The 22,537-nt window shown below is 34.5% G+C and overlaps 1 protein-coding gene across 4 annotated transcripts in view; it reads right to left on the reverse strand.

Annotated features, from left to right (window-relative positions):
* ASCC3 (activating signal cointegrator 1 complex subunit 3) overlaps window positions 1-22,537 on the reverse strand; it is a 379,520-nt gene that overhangs the window by 134,216 nt on the left and 222,767 nt on the right. For all 4 annotated transcript variants that reach the window (XM_074187242.1, XM_074187239.1, XM_074187240.1 and 1 more), the window contains 4 exons: window positions 8,517-8,683; window positions 8,262-8,407; window positions 8,010-8,130; window positions 5,291-5,433 (listed from right to left, as the gene is read on the reverse strand). In XM_074187242.1, the coding sequence (XP_074043343.1) occupies window positions 5,291-5,433; window positions 8,010-8,130; window positions 8,262-8,407; window positions 8,517-8,683 (577 nt within the window). The remainder of the gene's footprint in view (window positions 1-5,290; window positions 5,434-8,009; window positions 8,131-8,261; window positions 8,408-8,516; window positions 8,684-22,537) is intronic.

The raw sequence follows: 22,537 nt of genomic DNA on the forward strand, positions 1-22,537 counted from the left end.
TTAGAAAACCAAAAAACAAATCTTGAAAAATCAAAGAGAAATCCAAAATTGAAAACAAAGCAGCAGCAGCAACAACAAATTCTTGATTTAATGAGACTTGGAGATTATAGCCCAATAACTCTAATTATAAATATCAGCCTAAAAATATTCAAATGAAACATCATGAGACCCACAGCAACATAATATCAAGATAATATATCAATAAGCAGGGAGTATTTAATCAGAAAACCATCAACATAAGGACCATATTGATAACACTGAACAATAAGAATCATGACAACAGAAGCTGAAAAAAAAACTTTTGATAAGAATACACACTGATTCCTCTTAACAACACTAAAAAATAAAGGAATAATCAAATCTTAATTTAAGTCATCTATTTAAAACAAGAGTAAGCATTATATACAATGTAGATAATTTAAAGGCCTTACCATAAGGTCAGGAATAAAATAAAGGTTTCTGTTATCACCATTACTATTTCAAATAATTCAAGAAATCCTAGGTATAGCTATTATACATGAAAAAGAAGCTGAGTCACTAAGCACAGACAAAGAGAAAAGTTATCCTAAAAAAATCAACTAAAGAAATCAAAACTTACAAGAAATTAATAACTTCCAAAGAAATAGTCAAAGAATAAAAGGAGAATTGTTTGTTTATTCTTCAGTCTTGGGGAGGTAGATGGAGAACTGGCCTCACTCAGGAAGACCTAGGTTTAAGTCTTCCTCTGAAACACATTTGCTATGTGTCAAGTCACTAATTTCTTAATGTCTCAAACAATTCTCTAAGAATCTAGGAGTCATCCAAAAGTCAAGCAAGAAATATTTTACAAAATAAATAAATACAGAATAAAATATAATATTAATATTAATAAGTGGTTTTCTAAGTTAATATGTGCCTGCAGGGATCTTTCCTTATGTTTTAGTGGTTCTTGTTTCTACTTAAATAAAGAACACACTGCACTAACCAGTTAAGTTCTTTCTTGATTTTTAGAATCTGTTATCTTAAAGATTAGTTTTTTCTTCTAGCTTTAATGTCATGTATAAATTTGATAAATGTACTATTAACAAGTTTAACCAAGTCACTGACAAGAATATTTAAAAATAACAAAGATTGCTGACCACTAGTAGCTTACCACCAAACTGAACCAGAACTAATAATTACCGGGTTTTTTTTTTTTAGTTTTTTGCAAGGCAATGGGGTTAAGTGGCTTGCCCAAGGCCATGCAGCTAGGTGATTATTAAGTGTATGAGGCTGGATTTGAACTCAGGTACTTCTGACTCCAGGGCTGGTGCTCTATCCACTGTGCCACCTAGCTGCCCCATAATAACTACTTTTTGAAGTCAGCTGTTTACCTCTTCCATTCAATTAGGTTAATATCAAATTAGTCAATAGTATTTATTAAGCAACTAACATATGCCAAACACTGTGCTAAGTGATAGGGATATAAAGAAAGGCAAAGCAAGCCCCTGATTTTGAAGAACTTGCAGTCTAATGGAGTAATATGAAATGCAGTAACATGAAAATTAACTACATAGGAGGCAAAAGGCACTAGAATTAAGAAGGATCAAAAAAAGGCTTCCTGAAGGCAGGATTTTTGCAGGGATATGAAGGAAGCCATGGAAGCCAGGAAGCTGAAATTAGGAAAAAGTTCTAGCCATAGGTTTATATTCAGGGAAAATGCATGAAGATGGACATTTGCAATGAAGAGACATTGTATTTCAGAATATGGGGTGGGGGTGGGGGTAAGGTATAAGAAGAATGAAGATATAGGAAAAGGCCAGGTTATTAAGGACTTTGAATGCTAAACAAAAATTTTTAAACTCGATGGTTAAGTTGATGGGGGGCAACTAGGTGGTATTGTGGATAGAGCACCAGTCTTGGAGTCAGGAGGACTTGAAGTTGTTAGGAAACTGACTGAATGACAAGATGACAAGTTCTGACCTGTACTTTGGGATGAATTTGATAACTCAGTGAAGATTGGATTAGATTGAAAAGAAACTTGAGGTACTAACTATAGGCTGTTGAAATACTCCAGGCATGGGATGATAAGAACTTGCACTTACTCTTTCATCTCCTCTGCCACACAGAAATGATCATATCCTTAATCCTGCCATCACTATGATCTTCATAAACTCTAAAATATCACTATGATCTTCATAAACTCTAAAATCCTCTGTTGTCATTCCACTTCTGCCCAGTAACCGCTAATCTTTGTTCTATAACCTCTGATCATTCCTCTTCCTAATTCATCCCAATTCTTAACTCTGTATATTTACTTCCCTTTTCTATCCTGACCCTCCCTAATGAATATGTTCCTCTATATAGTCCTCTTCTCTCTAGTTTCCTTCTCTTTATCCTGTTAGATTTTGCTCTGTCAAGTCTCACTGAATTACTCAGATGATGTGCTCCCTATTAATCTGCCACAGAATAAAGGTGGAGAAAATGATGACACCATGCTGATTGAAAATTTAAGATACATAATCTTAACCAGGCTTTCACTATGGTGGGGCAATTCTTTTACACCTCCTTAATTGATTCACTCAATTGGAGAGGCTTTTCTAAATCTTTTCATCTCTCCTTAAATCTACAATGGCTCCAACCTTCTCAGTTGAGAACCTTTGCTAATATTTCAATGAAAAAACTGAGGTCACAATCCAAGAGATAGCTCTCTTCCCCTCCTTCACATATCATATCATAAAACTCACAAAGAGATGGTCCTTCTCCTTACCAAGACTAGCCCCTCTAAATGTACAAGTGATCCCATTCCATCTCATGTACTAGGGAATAAAAACTGCCCCCTTTATCATCCCCATTCTCATTTAGTTTTAATCTCTCCCTTTCTACTGGCTGTTTCATTCCTGCCTACAAATATACCTATTGTCACACCTATTCTCAAAAAACTCTCACTTGGTCCTTCCATTATTGCTAATCCTCATGATCTCTCTTTTTTTAAGGTAAACTTGAGGCTATCTGTGATGAGTGCCTAAATTTCCCTTCCTTTCTTATCCCTCTTGAATTATAGCAGTATGGTTTGCAACTGAAAATACACTCTCCAAAATCACTAATGATAGCTTATTTGCCAGATCTAATGGCCTGTTCTTAATGCTCATTTTCTTGACTTCTCTGCAGTCTCTGGTACTGTAGAACATTCTCTTCTTTTGATACTTTCTTTTCTCTACATTTTTATGACACTGCTTTCTCCCTTCTAACTCTTTAACTATTCCTTCTTGGTTTCCTTTGCTGGACTTTCATCCAGGCCATATCCATTAAATTGTAGATATTTTATAAGGCTCTTTCCTTGTACCTCTTCTTCTTTCTTCACTAAATGATCTCAATCATATATCATGGATTTAGTTATTGTCTTCATATAGGTGATTCTCAGATTTGTAAGTCCAGTCTAATAACTTTTCCTGACTTCCAGCCTCACATCTCACATCAAGACTAGAACTGCTTATGGAATATACTGAGTTGGATGTCCATAGTCATCTTAAGCCTAAATCAAAAACATTTTTCCAGCTTAAACCCTCTCCTCTTCTTCATGTCCTTATCACTGTTAAGAGAATCACTATACTTCTAGTCCCCCAAGCTTGGAACTGTCGTTTTCAATGCCTCACTTTCCCTCACTCCTCATATCAAGTTAGGTGCCAAGTCCTGTCAATTTCATCTTTGTTAATAACTCATTCTTTTAACTTCTATATTTGTGTTTTATTATATTCACATGTATAGACACACACATAGAAAAAAGTTGGGAGACTCTTTAGCATACTTTGAATTCTAACAATTTAAATGAACTTACTATATGGAAAATAATGTGAAAAATAAATAGTCTATTCAAATTTAAAAGGGAAGGGAGAAAAAATTAAGTGGCTATTAAAGTCATTGCTGTAAGCTGAAACCTACTGATAAAATCTGACCTTAAAAATCTCAGTATTTCTTTCTGAAATTTAAAGTGACCCTCTAGCTTTCCTGTAGTATTAAATTGTTTATTTATTCCAGAATCAGAATTCCACAGCTAAACAAGCACTTAAAACTTATTTTTTTCAATAATCTCATTTTGCAAAGGACAAATATGAAGGTTAAAAATGGGTTAAAAGATTTAACCACCATCCATATGTGATTCATGAATATATACATAAAAACTACAGAGGTCAAACTTGGATCTTGCACAGCATTTTTGTACCTCTAATGTACTTTATGGTCAATTTTGTGTGTCATATTCCCTTACTAAAGTAAAAAATCTTTGAGGTCAGGAACTACAACTTTATCCACATCAGCATCTATTACAGGGTTTAGCATAAATAAATAAATGTTTATAATTTAAAGAAAACAGTGTCTAAAATTATTTTTCTACACTGATAACAAATTCAAAATATAAAATCTAGACTGTTTATCTTCGTATATACTCCTTCTCCAATGTGCCTCATATAGTAACTTATACTCAGTGCTTACTGCACAGAATGAAGAGTATTTGAGTCAAACAAGATAATACATGAACTTGTCAAAGGTTTTCCTGTACTTTTGCTTTTGCCAAAGCTATCGGAATAAGCAAAGATTTTCATAAGTTGAATTAGCCTCTACAATGCATGCTGGAAGTACGATCTTACAAACCACTTAATCTCCATGTGGGTCAATAGAGTATTGCTAAGGAATAGCATAGTTACAGAAGAAGTTGAGATCTAGGATCTGTGCTGATAGATGGATGAAATAACCACATAAATTCCCCATGTTGATGAAATCATAGATTCTTTGGAGATTTCTCCTAATTCTATTATATGTACCTTCTAGAATATAATAATAAATTGGTTTTAACACCAAAAAACTTAGTGGCACAAAGTGGATGCCTAATAAAGTCTTGTTGACTGTTGACTGATGACTGGTAAGCACTAAGAGTACAAAGACAAAAGATTATAGTCTCTGATCTCAAAAGATTTACATTTTACTGGCTGGATAGCAAACCTCCCATATGCTATATGGTAAGAGATTTGTTTCAAGACTAGGCAAAAAAAGATAAAACAAAATCCATTATATAATTATGGTTAATTATGCTTATTTCTTATTAACGTAAGACAAAAGAATTACTGAAATAATTCAAGACCATTTAAAGGAATAAATTAATAAACTTCCATTTCAGTTTTAATGTTGGAAATAGATAAAAATCAAATGAAAAACAATTTATGTACATATATATATGTGTATATATAATTTTATACACACACACACACACACACACACACACACACACCCACCCACCCATAAACATATGCATGGAAGAGAAGAATAAATTTTCTACCTCTCTTTCATCCATGTTCAACCATTGTTTAGGATCATCTTCTGTAGCGAGAAAAGCTATCAATTCTAATGCTGTAAGACGAGTTTGACGTCGAGATGACACAAATATTAGAACAGGTTTCGCTGGTGAATGGCTTCTAATTGCTATTGAAAAGTCATAGGAGAAAAAAAATCCACAATTTTCCTTTCACAATTTCCATTATATTTCAAAGTAAGTCAGAATATGCATTTCTTCATATATTATTCATGAAAGTACACTGATAGTAATATCACATGTGTTCAAATCAATAAACATTCATAATTTTAATCATAAAATTCATTAAGCATTAGCTATGGAGGGATTAAATCAAGTCTCATCACTTTACAAATGTGGAAACTAAGGTCTAGAGAGAGCATTGAGAAATCTGCACAAGGTAATACACCTAACAGTAAAGAATGAGAATGATGTCTTTGATCTCCTAGTCCAGTGTTCTTTTTTTTCCTAATGAAATTTAGCCTTATACCTGAGAACAAATGGAAATGACATCAAACTGAAACTACATTACTCTTTGGTGCCAATGTGATTGGATCTCCAGGTTCTTTTTTCAGTGTATGCTCTGGGTTGGGTAGAAACTTGAAGTGCTGAAAGTCTCCATGATTTTCATAAAGTGATAGTTTAAGGAGGGGGTGATTCTCTATAGAAGGCAAATTGCTTACATTGGAGGATTATCAAGACTAGAAAGAGAACTAGGCAACAGTTTTTGCTCTAAGCCTAAATTTTAACCATAAAAGGAAGGGGGGGGGGGGACACTTAAGAGTCTGTACATAGAATTAGGCTAGGGGATTCATTCTTCTGTTGTGGTTTTCAATTCCTGGTCTGAGAATGGTTATATTAGAAGCACTTGGATTGTGGGGAGGGTAGAATTAATGTTGTGGAGTGTGATCTGATGGATCATTACATGTTATAAGGACAGTGAAACAATTATTAAATGATCCTTTTCACATGATTCCATCCCATGTACAAAGTATAGCATAGGGAAAAATAGTAGAGGAATATTTGAGAATGTGTACATGTTTTTTGTGAGAAAGTGTGCATAAGGGTGAATTTTAAACAAAGTATGTATGTGCCTCTCCATGATCCTGAATGTATGTAAATGAGACTATGTATGTCATGAAGGCCTATGTATCAAATAAGGAAGAATGAAGTGGATACTTTGCCATTTAGCTAAGAGTAAGGAACATTTTGTGGATCTAATCTCATTTAAAATGTACTCTCAAACAAGACTAAATCATTTACCAAACTGGAAATGCTTTTCCCCACCTCTACATATGCTTCAAAATCTTAATAAAATGGAAAAAACAAAAATTAATTTTTATGTCTTGTGTAGTCAGTTATTTTTCTAAATATATAAATATATAAAAAAAATGAAACATGGTAGGCTGCAGATGTTTTTATGAGCTAAGAAATAAGGTTTACAATGGAAATGCTGACATGACCTTAACAATATTTATATGAAACCCACAAGAAATAAAGCCATCATAAAATCATATTTCCAGACTTAATGAAATACAGTGACCCACTACAGGTATAATAAACAGTTTATAAGTCTAACTGCTATGAAGAAATCACCTCTAGCACTGTATAAATATTACAGATATTTTTAAATGATTTATATTATATGGAAAACTTCTCTCTAATTATTGTTCTGTAGACATCCTTTAGATATCCATAACCAATCAGACTAATAAATTATAAAAAGAAAATGTATTCTTTCCCTTGTTCAGTATCTAATACTGTGTATTAATATACTAAATGGTAAGATTCTGGCAAATAATTTCATAGCCATAATATCTTAAATTGCATGTACATGAGGAAAATATGTGTAGTTTATATATAATCATGATTGCATCCCCCTCCCCCTGTAAATTCAACATCTAATGGATTTTTCTTATGATAGGAACAGGTGTGGTTGAACAGCTCTGGGCAAATTTATCGTTCATTAGTGATTTTGTACAATGCTTCTGTCGAGGTGTAAATAATCTGAACTGCCAAGATTGGTCTCTAGTTCACAATCAATACTTTGCCTCTGTCATAAGGCTAATTACAGCAGCTAAAAAGTCACCTCACAACTGCTACCTCACAATAACAGCAGTTCCCATTGCAGAATTTATTTTGTAAGTTATTTTTAATTGACATAATAAATATTCTTTATGCAAACAAAACAAAACATGTTTCAATAAAATCAGAGGGTTGTTCTTAAATGTATCAGGCTTTTTTCCCTTGCTAAGTAAAAGGAAAAAAAAGACTAGTAATATTTTTGAAAGCCCTGAAAATTCTAATTCTAATAAAATTCTAAAATATGATACTGTTTTGAAATTATAATTATGTAATGTTTGCTTGACTTACAACTTCTGCTCATTTTGTAAAGCTAATAAGTGATATCTGAAAACATATTGACAGATTAATGCTATGAACAATTTTTATTGTTTTTAAATATATATTTTTGTAGCTATTATTTTAATATAGTTAACAGCAAAAATATTATCATTTATGAAATCTCTCTATTTTAATAGTTAATCAATTCCACAGATGTTTGTATTCCTGAAGAATTTAGACAAATGGTTTTATAATATTTGCAGAAGCTTTAGCAATCCCTCCCACTTCAAGGACACAGTATGAAAATGTCTTGAATTCTACTATTTAAATTGGTTATAGCTCATCCCAAACACTTGCAGCTTACCCTGAAATGCAGGTTTATTCATACTAGCCATACGAGGACAGTAATGTTGACCTGGGAAACCATGAATATGAACTTCCAGGGGAACTGGACGAACTGATGGCCTGAAGTTGAACAATCCCATCTAAAGTAAATGTAAAGAAAAATGTTACTTCTGTTTATGCTAAGGTTTATAATGTCATAGTGCTACTTCTATGTCAATTCCTCTGAGGACTAAAGCTGTTTAAATGTTATATTTGTAAGGATTTCACATACCTGATTAATATTGAGCCAGTCAGCAAGGTCTCTGGCATTAGCTAATGCAGTAGACAATCCAACTACTCTAACAGGCTTTTCCGTGTGAGAAGAGATGAAGTTAGTTCGAGATACAATAACCTCTAGAACTGGGCCTCTTTCATCCCCTAGGAAATAAGAGGAATGTACATTAATCATTTAACAAGGTCTGACCCTGACAGTTCTATGCATGAAAGTCAGGGTTTCTAAATCAGCATTATATAAAATGGCACTCACCTAGCAGATGGATCTCATCTATAATGAGAATGGCAACTTTTTTAACATAGCTCCTGTTCTGCCAGCTTCTACTGATTCCATCCCATTTTTCTGGTGTAGTGACAATAAGGTCAGCTTGGGCAATGGATTTCATATCAGGGGTCACATCTCCTGTTAGCTCAATAACTCTATGATAAAAATTATTAAAAAAAAAAACAAAATCAGAGAAAAAAGCACATCTCAAACAAAATGAAAATTGTTTTTGCATTTCTCTTTATTCTTGAATACATGTTTCATTTAAGGAAAAAAGTGATATTAATTTAATTCTACCCAAAAACTGTGAAACTAATTTTGTAAGATTTGAAAGATAATTATTTTACAATTAGAAAGTTTTCTCAATTATCTTAATGTAGTTTTTGAACTAAAACATGTAATTTTTAGTTTCCTGAATAGAAAAAACTGTTTTGCCAATAAGCACCATAAAAATGAACTTTTATCAGGCCTTTAAAATACTATATACAGTGGTATTATCTGACAGTAATGAATTGATTAGATATTCTCAGTTCCCATTTTCTCTTTAGTAGTTATCTGGCTAATTGGCTCAAGGCTTTCAGTAGACTAATTAGCTTTTTGTGGTATTGTAGGATTCATTTTATAAATTGAAAGATCCATCCGTGGATCTATATATAGGACCTGCTATATACTATATAAGAGAAGCATCTTCTGACTAATTTGACTCATTTAACTTTCTGTAGAAGGCTTCATTTGCCATAAGATCATATAAGAAGATTCTGCAGATTATTCTTTTTTGTTGTATGCTGGCAAATTTTGGTTCTATCCTCATTATAAGTATAGACTAACTTTCTAATGCATAACAGATCATGACAGAATGAACAGAAATAGAATACAATTTAACAAATAGACTACTTTTTTTTCTTCTTAAAGACAAGACTGATGAAAAAACAAAAAGGAAAATGAATATGAAATCAATGAATGAATATGAAAATAATAATGAATTTTAAAAGTGAGTTTGGAGGCTTGAAATGAGATTTGAGGAGATAATTGGAAGGATTGGAGAAATTTAAAGTTTTGAGATAAGGACTCAGTTTGATGGGAATGGAATGGAAAAGAGAACCAAGGAAAAAGATCTAAGAAGAGATAGAAGTAAAAGAGAAAGCCTCAATCTGAAATAGGAAAAGGATTCAAAGACATCTCAGAGAAGAAACTGAAAAGCATAAGGCCATAGAAGCAAAAAAAGAACTTGAACTAGAGAAGAAAAGATGAAAAGATTTAAAAAAAATAACTTAGTGAGACAAAGCATGTAAAATAAATTTGTTAGACAAGGGAAAGGGAAAGGAAAGGAAACAAAGTTGGGGTTGTTGATTAAGATGTTAGGAAATCCTAAAGAAATGCTCAAGAGTTGTTAAGAGTTTTAATATCTCAAAAGCAATTTACTGTAGCTGTTCTGTAATGGGCATACTAAGAAGAAAGGCAAGAACTGTGGATCTCAGTTCCATTAAGTATGGCGAGCTTAATGAGTACAATATTTATATATTTGCTATGGGCACATGTTTGCTTTCTAAGTTCAGAGTCAGTCTTCTTTTTCTTCTAGAAAAGAAGGTAAAAGAGAGCACAAGTTATCTGTGACAATGAAATGTTCCTTAAACATATAGAAGAACTTCAATGTGAAAACAAGAAAAAGGCAGAGGTAAATTTTGACATGTTAGGAAGCAGAAGAGTAGAATATAGAGAAGCAGGACCATAGAACCCTCCTAGCTAAGTTAAAAATGGATTTTTCCTTAAAAGGAAACTACTGGATGTTATGAAGAAGAAGCAGCTGTTTGATCATCAAAGAATCTTAAAGGTGACTGCCAAATCCCTCCAGTAAGGCTTAGAGAAAGAATAGAAGATCAGGGTCATTTGTGATTTCCTGCTGATTTATTTTTTTTTATTTTGGGGAGGGAGGGTGTGAGAATTTTTGGCAGACATGGTATTAGCAGAGAGGTTCGCTATCCTCTTTAGACTATTTCCAAAATATGATGCAAAATTTCCATAGACTTATCAAAGTTGGTGGTCAGACTATCCAATCTAATGCAATAAATGGATACAAAGACTGCCATCAGAAATAAACTACAAAGCATTGCCGAACATTACAAAGTCTCAGACAAGAAACCTGATGGGTGCAAGGGACATTTTTTTTATTACTTGAGTAACATGTCCATTAACTATCTGAAACACCCTCCCCCTGCAAAACACCCCTACTTCAGTCCTATGCCTCTTACTCTTCTCCCTCAATAATATTTCATTTGGTGACCTCATTAGCTCTCACTGATTCAATGATCATATTTATGTAAATGACCTTTAGAGGTGTGTGTATATATATATATATATATATATGTGTATATGTATATGTATGTGTATATATATATGCATATGCATATGTATATGTATACAGCCCTGCTCTCCCTCCTGAGTTGGTCATGCATTTTTCTCTACCTAAAAACTTTAATGTATAGAAACAGAATTTTCAAGGAAGCCTGTAAGAATCAACAAGTATAAAACAGAGTGCACTATATTCAAATCCCTCCCTCCCCAATCCTTAATTCTTCTAAAACAATTATTGTTGAGGACACTACTATTCTACCAATCATCCATGCTGATGTCCGCTATGCCAAAATTTTGTCACACATATCTAATGTGGGGTCACCAAATCTTGTCATTTTTACCTTTACAATATGTCCTATAAATTTCCTTATCACCATTCATAAGTCTTAACCCTAGATTAGGTATGGATCATTTTTCATCTGAATTAAGGCAAAATCTTGTAACTGGTTTACCTGCTCTAAGTTTCTCTCTACTCCAATCTGTCCTCTATTCAGCTACCAATGACTTTTCCCCCCTAAAGTGAAGATCGGAACATATCCACTCCTTGTAGCAACCTGACACCTTCAGGTGTCATTTGGCAAATATAGATTTTCATAACCTATTGCCATCCTCTCTTCACAGTCTTCTTTCTATAAAAATAGGAAACTAAAAACTAGGAAAAATATAAATTAAACAAACACTAATGATTCATTTCATATCCATCAGATTGACAAAGGTAAAGGAAAATAAAAATTCTGCAGAGTGAAGGAAGCTCAACCAGGATTTATAGAACAATAATACTATAAAACCAAATAACTTTGAAAGACTTAAGAAATCTGATCGATGCAAAGTCTAACCATGATTCCAAAGGATCTACTTCTACTTATAAAGAGATGTTATATGAAGGAATAAGAATGATATATGTACTTTTGGGGCAGGAATAATGTGTGAATTTATTTTGATTGACTATGCATTTTTTATTTATTTTTATAAAAGATATTTGAGTTTTACAATTTCCCCCCATCTTACTCCCCCCCCCACTGAAAGCAATCTGTCAGTCTTTACTTTGTTTCCATGTTGTACATTGATCCAAATTGAGTGTGATGAGAGAGAAATCATATCCTTAAGGAAGAGACAAAAAGTCTAAGAGATAACAAGATCAGACAATAAGGTATCTGGTTTTATTCCAAAATTAAAGGGAATAGTCCTTGAACTTTATTCAAACTCCCGAGCTATTTATCTAGATACAAATTGCACTCTCCTTCGCAGGCAGCCCAAAATTGTTCCTGATTGTTGCACTGATAGAATGAGTGAGTCCTCCAAGGTTGAACATCACCCCGATGTTGTTGTTAGGGTGTACAGTGTTTTTTCTGGTTCTGCTCATCTCACTCAGCATCAGCTCATCCAAATCCCTCCAGGCTTCCCTGAAATCCCATCCCTCCTGGTTTCTAATAGAACAATAGTGTTCCATGACATACATATATCACAGTTTGCTAAGCCATTCCCCAATGGAAGGACATTTATTTGATTTCCAATTTTTTGCCACCACAAACAGGGCTGCTATATTTTTGTATAAATGATGTTTTTACCCTTTTTCATCATCTCTTCAGGGTATAGACCCAGTAGTGGTATTGCTGGGTCAAAGGGTATGGTCATTTTTGTTGCCCTTTAGGCATAATTCCAAATTTCTCTCCAGAAATGTTGGATGAGTTCACAACTCCACCAACAGTGTAACAGTGTGCCAGATTTCCTACAGCCCTTCCAACAATGATCATTATCCTTTCTGGTCATATTGGACAGTCTGAGAGATGTGAGGTGGTAACTCAGAGAAGCTTTGATTTGCATTCCTCTAATAATTAATGATTTAGAGCAATTTTTCATATGGCTATGAATTTCTTTGATCACCTCATCTGTAAATTGCCTTTGCATATCCTTTGACCATTTGTCAATTGGGAAATGGCTTTTTGTTTTAAAAATATGACTCAGTTCTCTGTATATTTTAGAAATGAGTCCTTTGTCAGAATCATTAGTAGTAAAGATTGTTTCCCAATTTGCTACATTTCTTTTGATCATGGTTACAGTAGTTTTATCTGTGCAAAAACATTTTACTTTAATGTAATCGAAATCATCTAGTTGGTTTTTGGTGATGTTCTCCAACACTTCCTTAGTCATAAACTGCTCCCCTTTCCATAGATCTGACAGGTAAACTAGTCCTTGATTTTCTAATTTGCTTATAGTATTTTTTTTTTTTATGCCTAAATCCTGTAGCCATTTGGATCTTATCTAGGTAAAGGGTGTGAGGTGTTGGTCTAACCTAAGTTTCTTCCATACTGACTTCCAAGTTTCCCAGGAGTTTTTATCAAAGAGATAGTTTTTATCCCAATAGCTGGACTCTTTGGGTTTATCAAACAGCAGATTACTATAATCGTCTCCTGCTTTTGCACCTAGTCTATTCCACTGGTCCACCACTCTATTTCTTAGCCAATACCAAACAGTTTTGATGACTGATGCTTTATAACATATTTTAGATCAGGTAGGGCTAAAGGCCCTTCTTTTGCACTTTTTTTTTTCATTAAGTTCCAGGAAATTCTTGACTTATTATTTCTCCATATGAATGGACTTACAATTTTTCCTAACTCATTAAAGTAATTTTTTGTAATTTTTGTAATTTTGACAGGTAGGGCACTAAACAAGTAACTTAGTTTTGGTAGAATTGTCATTTGTATTATATTAGCTCCACCTAACCTTGAGCAGTTGATATTTGCCCAGTTATTTAAATCTGATTTAATTTGTGTGAGAATTGTTTTATAATTGTTTTCAAAAAGTTTCTGAGTCTGCCTTGGCAAATAAACTCCCAGGTATTTTTTATTGTCTGGGGTTACTTTGAATGGGATTTCTCTTTCTGGCTCTTCCTGCTGTATCTTGCTATACATATATATAAATAGAAAATTTGAGGATTTATGAGGGTTTATTTTATAACCTGCAAATTTGCTAAAATTGTTAATTGTTTCCAGTAGTTTTTTAGATGATTTCTTGGGATTCTCTAGGTAGACCATCATGTCATCTACAAAGAGTGAGAGTTTTGTCTCTTCCTTCCCAATTCCAATTCCTTCAATTTCTTTTTCCTCTCTAACTGCTGAAGCTAACATTTCTAATAAGATATTGAATAGTAGTGGTGATAACGAGCACTCGTGTTTCACCCCTGATCTTATTGGGAATGACTCTACCCACTCAACATTGAATATAATGCTTGTTGATGGTTTCAAGCAGATACTGCTAATTATTCTAAGGAACAGTCCATTTATTACTATAATCTCTAGTGTTTTTAGCAGGAATGGATTTTTTTTTGTCAAAAGCTTTTTCAACATCTATTGATATGATCACATAATTTCTGATAGGTTTGTTGTTGATATAATTGAGTATACTAACAGTTTTCCTAATATTGAACCAGCCCTGCATTCCTGGGATAAATCCTACTTGATCATAATGTATTATCCTAGTGATAAACTGGTTGTAATTGTTTTGCTAAGATTTTATTTAAGATTTTTGCATCTATATCCATCAGGGAGATAGGTCTATAATTTTCTTTCTCTGTTTTAACTCTTCCTGGTTTAGGTAACAGCACCATATTGGTTTCATAGAAAGAGTTAGGCAGAGTTATATCTTGCCCTGTTTTTCCAAAGAGTTTATACAGAATTGGAACCAGTTGTTTCTTAAATGTTGGGTAAAATTCACTTGGGAATCCATCAGGCCCTGGAGATTTTTTCTTAGGGAGTTCAATGATTGCTTGTTGAATTTCTTTTACTGAGACAGGGTTGTTTAGGTATTTAATCTCCTCTTCATTTAACCTGGGCAACTTATATTTATGTAAATATTCATCCATTTGACTTAGATTATCAAATTTATTGGCATAGAGTTGGGCAAAATAATGTCGAATTATTACTTTAATTTTCGCCTCACTGGTGTTGAGTTCACCTTTTTCATTTATCATACTAGCAAGTTGGTTTTCTTCTTTCCTTTTTTTAAATCAAATTGACCAGAGGTTTGTCAATTTTATTGGTTTTTTCATAAAAACAAACTTTTGTTTTTATTTATTAATTCAATAGTTTTTTGCTTTTGATTTTATTAATTTCTCCTGTAATTTTTAGAATTTCTAATTTGGTATTTAATTGGGGATTTTAAATTTGTTCCTTGTCTAATGTTTTTAGTTGCATGTTTAGTTCATTGATTTCCTCTTTCTCCAATTTATTCATGTAAGCATTTAAAGCTATAATATATCCCCTGAGAGCCACTTGGAATGAATCCCATAGGTTTTGGTATGTTGTTTCATTATTGTCATCATCTAAGGATAAAATGGTTAATTCTTTCTATAATTTGTTTTTTGATCCACTCATTCATTAAAATGAGATTATTCAGTTTCCAATTGGTTCTGGGCCTATATCTCCTTGGCCCAATATTACATATGACTTTTATTGCATTGTGATCTGAGAAAGATGTATTCACTATTTCTGCCTTTCTGCAGTTGATCGTTAGGTTTTTATGTCCTAGTACATGGTCAATTTTTGTATAAGTTCCATGTACTGCAGAGAGAAAGGTATATTCCTTTCTATCCCCATTCAATTTCCTCCATAAGTCTACCATATCTAGCTTTGCTAACATCTATTTATCTCCTTAACTTCTTTCTTGTTTATTTTATGATTCGATTTATCTAGATCTGAGAGTGGGAGCTTGAGGTCTCCCACTAGTAGAGTTTTGCTATGTCTTCCTGTAGTTCTTTCAAGCTTCTCCTCTAAGAATTTGGATGTTATTGCATTGGGTGCATATATATTCAGTAGTGAAATAACTTTATTGTCTATGGTACCTTTTAGGGGGATAGAGTTTCCTTCGTTATCGCTTTTAATGTTATCTATTTTTGCAGTTGCTTTGTCTGAGATAAGGATTGCTACACCTGCTTTTTTCACTTCAGCTGAAGCAAAATATATTTTGCTCCAACCTTTTACCTTACTCTATATGTATCTCTCTGCTTCAAATGAGTTTCTTGTAAGCAGCATATTGTAGGATTCTGGTTTTTAATCCACTCTGCTATTTGCTTCAAGTTTTAAGGGAGAGTTCAACCCATTCACATTCAAAGTTATAATTATTCATTCTTTATTGCCCTCCATGCTATCTCCCCTGTTTGTATTTTCCCCCTTCCCCCCCTTTATCTGTATTCCCCAGTATTTTGTTTGTGAATACCACCCCCCCTCAGTATGTTTTGCCCTCCTATATCACTCCCTCCCCTTTCTTTCTCCTTTCCCTTTTCTCTTCCATTCCTTTTCTTAGTTCCCCTTTTTCCTCCTCCCCCTTCCTTTCTCCATTCCCCCCCCCCCTTTCCCCTTATAATACTTGAAAGGTTAGATGTTTTTTTAAGTTACCTAAGTATGTGTAAGTTGACTTTAGGCCAACTCTGATGAGAAGAAGATTCAGGTGTTTCTCATCTCCTCCCTTCTTCCCCTCTATTACCATAGGTATTTTGTACCTCTTAGTGTAATGTGATTTATGCCATTCAATCCCCTCCCTCCTCCCGTCTCCTTCCTGTCCCCTTTTTTAAGGAGGTAGTGTTTTTTCGATCATTCTATCTGAGTCATAGAAAATTCTGAGTATCTGTCACTTCTAGCTAAATACATTCTATCTAACAGAGTTAAAATTCTTGGGAGTTTAAAATTAGAGTCTTTCTCCCAAGTAGCATTAAAGCCAGTTGCATCTCACTGGATAGCAGCCTCATGGATAAGTCATAAATGTCCATCACTTCTGGCTAGGTATATTCTCTGTTAGATTTACAATTCTCAAGATTTATGAGAATCTTTTTCCCCATGCTGGGATATAGCCAGTTTCAACTTATTGGATAGCAGTTTTTTTTCTTTTACCACCCCCTCCCCTTTTTTTTTACCTTTTCATGTGTCTCTTGAACCTCCTGTTTGATGTCCAAATTTTGTATTTAGCTCTGGTCTTTTCATCAGGAATTTTTGGAATTCTTCTATTTTGTTAAATGTCAATCTTTTTCTCTGGAAGAGAAGGCTCAGCTTTGCAGGACACTGGATTCTTGGCTGCATTTCAAGCTCCCTTGCTCTTCAAAATATTTCATTCCAGGCCCTTGGATCCCTTAATGTTGATGAGGCCAAATCCTGTGTAATCCTTACTGTGGCTCCTTGATATTTAAATTGTTTCTTTCTGGATGCTTGCAGGATTTTCTCTTTTATCTGATAGTTCTCGAATTTGGCCACAACATTCCTTAGTGTTTTCATTTTAGGATCTTTTTCTGGAGGGGATCAATGCAGTCTTTCAATAACTACTTTGCCCTCTGGTTCCATGATATCAGGGCAGTTTTCCATCACTAGATCCTGTAATATTAAGTCCAGGCTTTTTTTTCTTCAATGTTTTCAGGAAGTCCAATAAGTCTCAGGTTGTCCCTCCTTGACCTATTCTCGAAGTCAGTGGTTTACATTTTCTTCTATTTTTTCTATTTTTTTGATTTTGTTTAACTGGCTCTTGCTGTCTCATGGAGTCATTAGTTTCTGCAGATTCCATTCATTTTTTTAGGGAGGAGTTTTATTCATTAACCTTTTTCAACTCCTTTTCCAATTGGTTAATTCTACTTTTGAAAGAGCTTTTCATTTGACAAACTGAGGTTTTGAGAGAATTATTTTCTTTTTTGCATTTGCCCAATTGAGGATCTGAGAGAATTATTCTCATTTTGTATTTGTCCAATTGAGGATCTGAGACATTTGTTCTCATTTTGTATTTGTCCAATTGTATTTTCTAAGGATTTATTTTCTTGTTGCAAGGTATTAATTGTCTCCCCCAAATTTTCCAGTTGATTTTTAACTCCTTCCTTATTTCTTCAAGGAAGTCTTTCTGTACTGAAGATCAGATCGTATTCTCCTCGGTGGTTCTAGGTCTCTCTGAGTTAGGGTCTTGTCCTTCCAAGAATTTTTCTATGGCTCCACCTTTCCACTGACCCTTTTTCATTTTGCTAAGACCTTGAGTTGAGGAGGGGCTGGTTCACAGGGACTTGGGATCACTAGAGGCTTTACTCACTGAGTGCAATTTCTCTGGCTGGCCAGTAGGAGGTGCTGGTTGCTTTCTCTGGAATGTCTGTGACCTTGATTGAGGCCTTTTCCCTTAGCTTGAAGGGAGGGGGTTGGAGCTATTGAATCCTTTTGCCTTCAATCAATGGTGGGATTTACCCTCCTTTGAGGTCATTCCTCTCCCTGTTGTCAGCTGGGCTGGTTCTTCTGCTCATACACCTGTGCCTGAGGCAGAAGTAGTCTGTGATTGTATTTGTTCTGGCAAGAGGCCTTAGCTGCAATGGAGGCATGGACTCAGAGTTCCTCAGACCAGAGAAGCCCAGGAATGGTGTCTGTAGCTCTCCTGCACCTGAATTCTACCCCCAGCCCTGTCAGCAAGCTCCAGAGGGACAGCACCAACACCAGTGCCTCTGCTCCCTAGTTGACTCAAGCCCCAGCTGTCTAGCCCCACCACTGATCCAGCAGCTCTGGCTCTCAGGCCTCAGACTCCCTGGCTCCAATTCAGCCACTAATCTGGCTGATCCAGGGTTGATTAGGAGACTCACCTGCCCGAATTCGCCTAATGCTGCTGCAGGAGACAAATCCTGAGGTAGAGATGTTCTTTCTCCTGCCTTTTTTTTTCTGGGTTTTGTGGGTTGGATTTCTGTCAAGAGGTTTATTTCATATGATAGATGGGGAAAAATCAGGAGACTTTAGAACTGTGCCTGTCTTCTCTCTGCCATCTTGGCTGGAAGTCGCCAACTATGCCTTTTTTAATAAGGTTTTTCCTTCTTTTAAATGGTAGTGAGTGGAAGGGGAAAATAGATTTTTGCTAACTTTTTAAAAAATTTACATCCAATTTTAAAAAAAGGAATAGTATTAATGTGTTAAAGTTCATAATGAGTTAAGGGTAGTGAAGAAAGTTAAGGACAACAATGCTTTTATTTTTAAAAATTATGTCAAGGAAAAGAAGAAGCCCAAGGAAAGGACAAAAGTACTGCCTGAATTGGATGGATTGGTGATATCTTAAAAAGGGAGAAGATGGAAAAGTACACATTGTTATTTTTCTTTTGCTTTTTCTGCCATCAACTAAAAAGAAAAAAACAAAAGATTTAATGTAGAAGCAAAATGAATTCAAGTCACCAGGTTTCTCAGAACTATATCTTCAAGTACTGAAAGAATTGCTGACTATGATTGCTGAGTGATATTTGGAAAATGAGAAAAGGGGAGAGGTGCTGAAGGGCTGAAAGACAAATGTTCCAAATTTAAAAAAAGGGGGGGAAGACAGCAAGCTAATCAAAGTTCAGTGAGTCTGAATGTCATTCTTGGTCATAGATTAATATGGATTATGAAACAGATGGCTAAAAAAACCTAAGAAAGGAAGCAGTGATTTAAAAAAAAATGCCAGTACTAACTTAGTAAGAACCATGTCAGATTAGTCTTTTTTTTCTTGAACAGGATTGCTATGCTGGTAGTTTAGGGGAGATGTGAGATAGACACACAGACACACACACACAAAACACCTTCCCCTCCCCATATATCTAGTTGCATAGCTATGAATTCAATTTCCTTAAATTTTGGCAAAGTACTTAATAAAGTATCTGGAGATAATAGAGTATATGAAGATGAAAGAAATGTAGGCTGGATTATAGTTCCAAAAACAGATTAAGAATTATGGACATAATCAACTGAGGACTGGTTGAACAAGTTAATAGTATAGGAATGTGATGGAATTATATTCTTATGCAAAAATTATTAAGTAGATAGATTTCAGAAAAATCTGAACTTCTACGAACTGATGTTGAGAGAAGCAAGCAGAACCATGACAACACTACATATTGACAGCAGAACTGTGTCACAATCACCTATGATAGACTTAGGTCTTCTCAGCAATATAGTAATTAAAGACATTTACATTTGGATAGAAAATGTTACCCACATCTGGAGAAAGAACTATATACACTTTTATAAATCTGCTTTCTATTTTTCTTTCTCATGATTTTTTTCACTTTCGTTCTGACTCTTCTTTCACAACACAGCTATGTGGAAATATGTGGGTAATTAGGTAATCTGATTTTGAAGTGGAGGAAAGATTAGGGTCTTTCTGAGTTGGGAGGAGTAGAGCAAACATGCAATTCCTTGAAATCAGAAAAAAGAAGTGTCCTATTCTCCAATCTGTATTCAAAGGAACAAGGAATTAGCAACTGATGGGCCAGTGTGGGACCAATTTTCAGATAAGACATACAGAGTGTTTGAAATCTATTAACTATGAGAAAACTGTTTTGGATCTGATTGGATTTCTGGTCACCATGACATGGGTCCTTAGGGAAGGATATCTAAGCAACAGGTAGAAGTGGTCAACTTCCTAGTCATGCAGGACTAGGTTTAAACAATACAATAACATTTTCTCACAATTCACAAGGCAAAAATTGAACCAGATCATAACTGAAGAGAAAGGGAAATGAGCTAGGTTCAAAACTGTCTCATCAGATGAAGTCAGTGTGGTTCACTCAATTTTCACAGAAAGAAACAGGATAAGGGGCCAGGTCCAGGCCATGGGGATCTGGCTATAAGGGAAAGGAAAAATAAATGGGAGAATGATATGTTAGGACCAGACACAGAAAAAAAGAGGGCAGGCTATGTGAGGGGGTCAGGGACAGAAATCTGTGAGGACAAATTCAAGATAGACACACAGGATTAGCTAGCTATATAATGGAATAGAGCAAAGGTCTTTTCCCCTGTCTGATCTCTATGCTTTAACTTATTGATTTTTTTTGTGGGGGGCTCAAGGGGTAGGGGAGAAGCAAGATAATATAAAGTTAACATCAGATTTTTTTAATGTGAATTTCTTCCAGAATTCTTTACATTAACTTGCATGTTTAAATTTACATAAAGCAAGAACAGAATTTTATTCAACACTATCATCCCTTCTCCAATTCGTTACCCCTTTAATCAAAGATCTTCCCTTATCAATCCTCAGAATTAGATCACTTCTATCATCTGCTGCTTTCACTCCTATTCACATACTACTGAAAATCCTAAAACCATGCAGATGAGATCCACTACAAATTTATGATATATAACCACAACTAGACCCTTCCTATCATTTAACACATTCTAATTTTAATGAAAAAAATTGAGATAATTCTCCAAGGACTCCCTTTTGCCCCTTCCTCATTCATTTCCCATAACTCACTAATAATCTGCTGCTATTTCTTTCTTTACTAGTCTCATATGAAAAGGTGGCCCTTGTCCTTGCCAAAGAAAACCCTTCTAACAAGCACAAGTGATCCTAAATCATCGAGTCTTCTCTAACACATCGCCCCCTCATTCTCTCACTAATCTCCAATCTCTCCCTTTATAATGGTTGCTTCTCTACTGCCTACAAAAGTATCCTTAACACTTCCTTCCTTTTTAAAAAAAAACACCTTATTTGAGCCTTTTAATCTTGCTATCATTCTGTATCTCCTCTTGCTCTTCTTTTTCCTCTTCTTCCTAAACTTCTTGAGAAGAGAGTTTACAATACATGCCTCCACTCCACTATCTTTCCTACTGCACTCTTAACTCTGCAGTCTGGCTTCCAATCTCAATACTTACTAACTGAAACTGCTCTCTTCAAAGTAATCAAGTATCTCTCCTTTTTTCCCCCCAATTGATATTTTATTTTTCCAATAACATGATACAAAAGTTTTTTTTTAATATTTATGTGTATGCATATTGCATATTTTTAAATTACATAATTTCCTTCACCCCCCCTTCCCACCGCCCTTCCCTCAGTGGTGAACAGTCTGGTGACTATTTAACCTGTCTATAGAGTAGTCACTTTCTATAAGAGGAATTAGGATTAAGGGAAAAGAAAGAAAACCATGAAATAGGAAAGAAAAACAAGAGAAATTTCTTTAAAATATATATATTATGTTCATTCAGAATCTGTAGGCTTTTTTTGTTTCATTTTGTTTTTCTTCCTCTGGATGTGGATAGCATTGTCCACAGAAAGTCTCCTAGAGTTGTCCTAGCTCTCTAAACTTCACAATACTGTTAACATGTACAATGTTCTCTTTAACCAAATGTCTTTTAACTGGTAAATCTAATGGCCTTTTCTTGATCCTCATTCTTTTTTTCTAGCAATACTGCCATTGTTGATCAACCTTTTCTCCTTGAAAATTTCTTCTCTTTAGGTTCCAGTTCTACTATTCTCAACTGGTTCTCTTCCTACAGGCATAAGTGTTTCTCATTTATTGGATCTTAGTCTAAATTATATCCATTAACCATGGAAGTCTTCTACGGTTCTCTCTTCTATTTCTACGTTATTTCACTTAGTGATTTCATCAATTTACTTGGATTCAATGAATATAGTAATGATTTCTTTTTTAAAAGAATATTTTATTTTTTTCCCTATTTGCAGGTAAAGACAATTTTTACATTCATTAAAAATTTAGTTCTGAATTTTCTTTATCCTTTTCTTCTCCCCCCCCACCATGGTTGGTAAGCAATTTGATATATATTCATTATGGTAATGATTTCAAATCTACTTACTGAATCCAAACCTTCATCCTGACATCCAGTCTCACATCCCCAAGTACTTATTGGACATCTAGATACCCTCTAGACAGCTTAAAGCTCAACATGTCC

This window comes from Macrotis lagotis, chromosome 5 (assembly GCF_037893015.1).
Source record: "Macrotis lagotis isolate mMagLag1 chromosome 5, bilby.v1.9.chrom.fasta, whole genome shotgun sequence".
Lineage (NCBI taxonomy): Eukaryota > Metazoa > Chordata > Mammalia > Peramelemorphia > Peramelidae > Macrotis > Macrotis lagotis.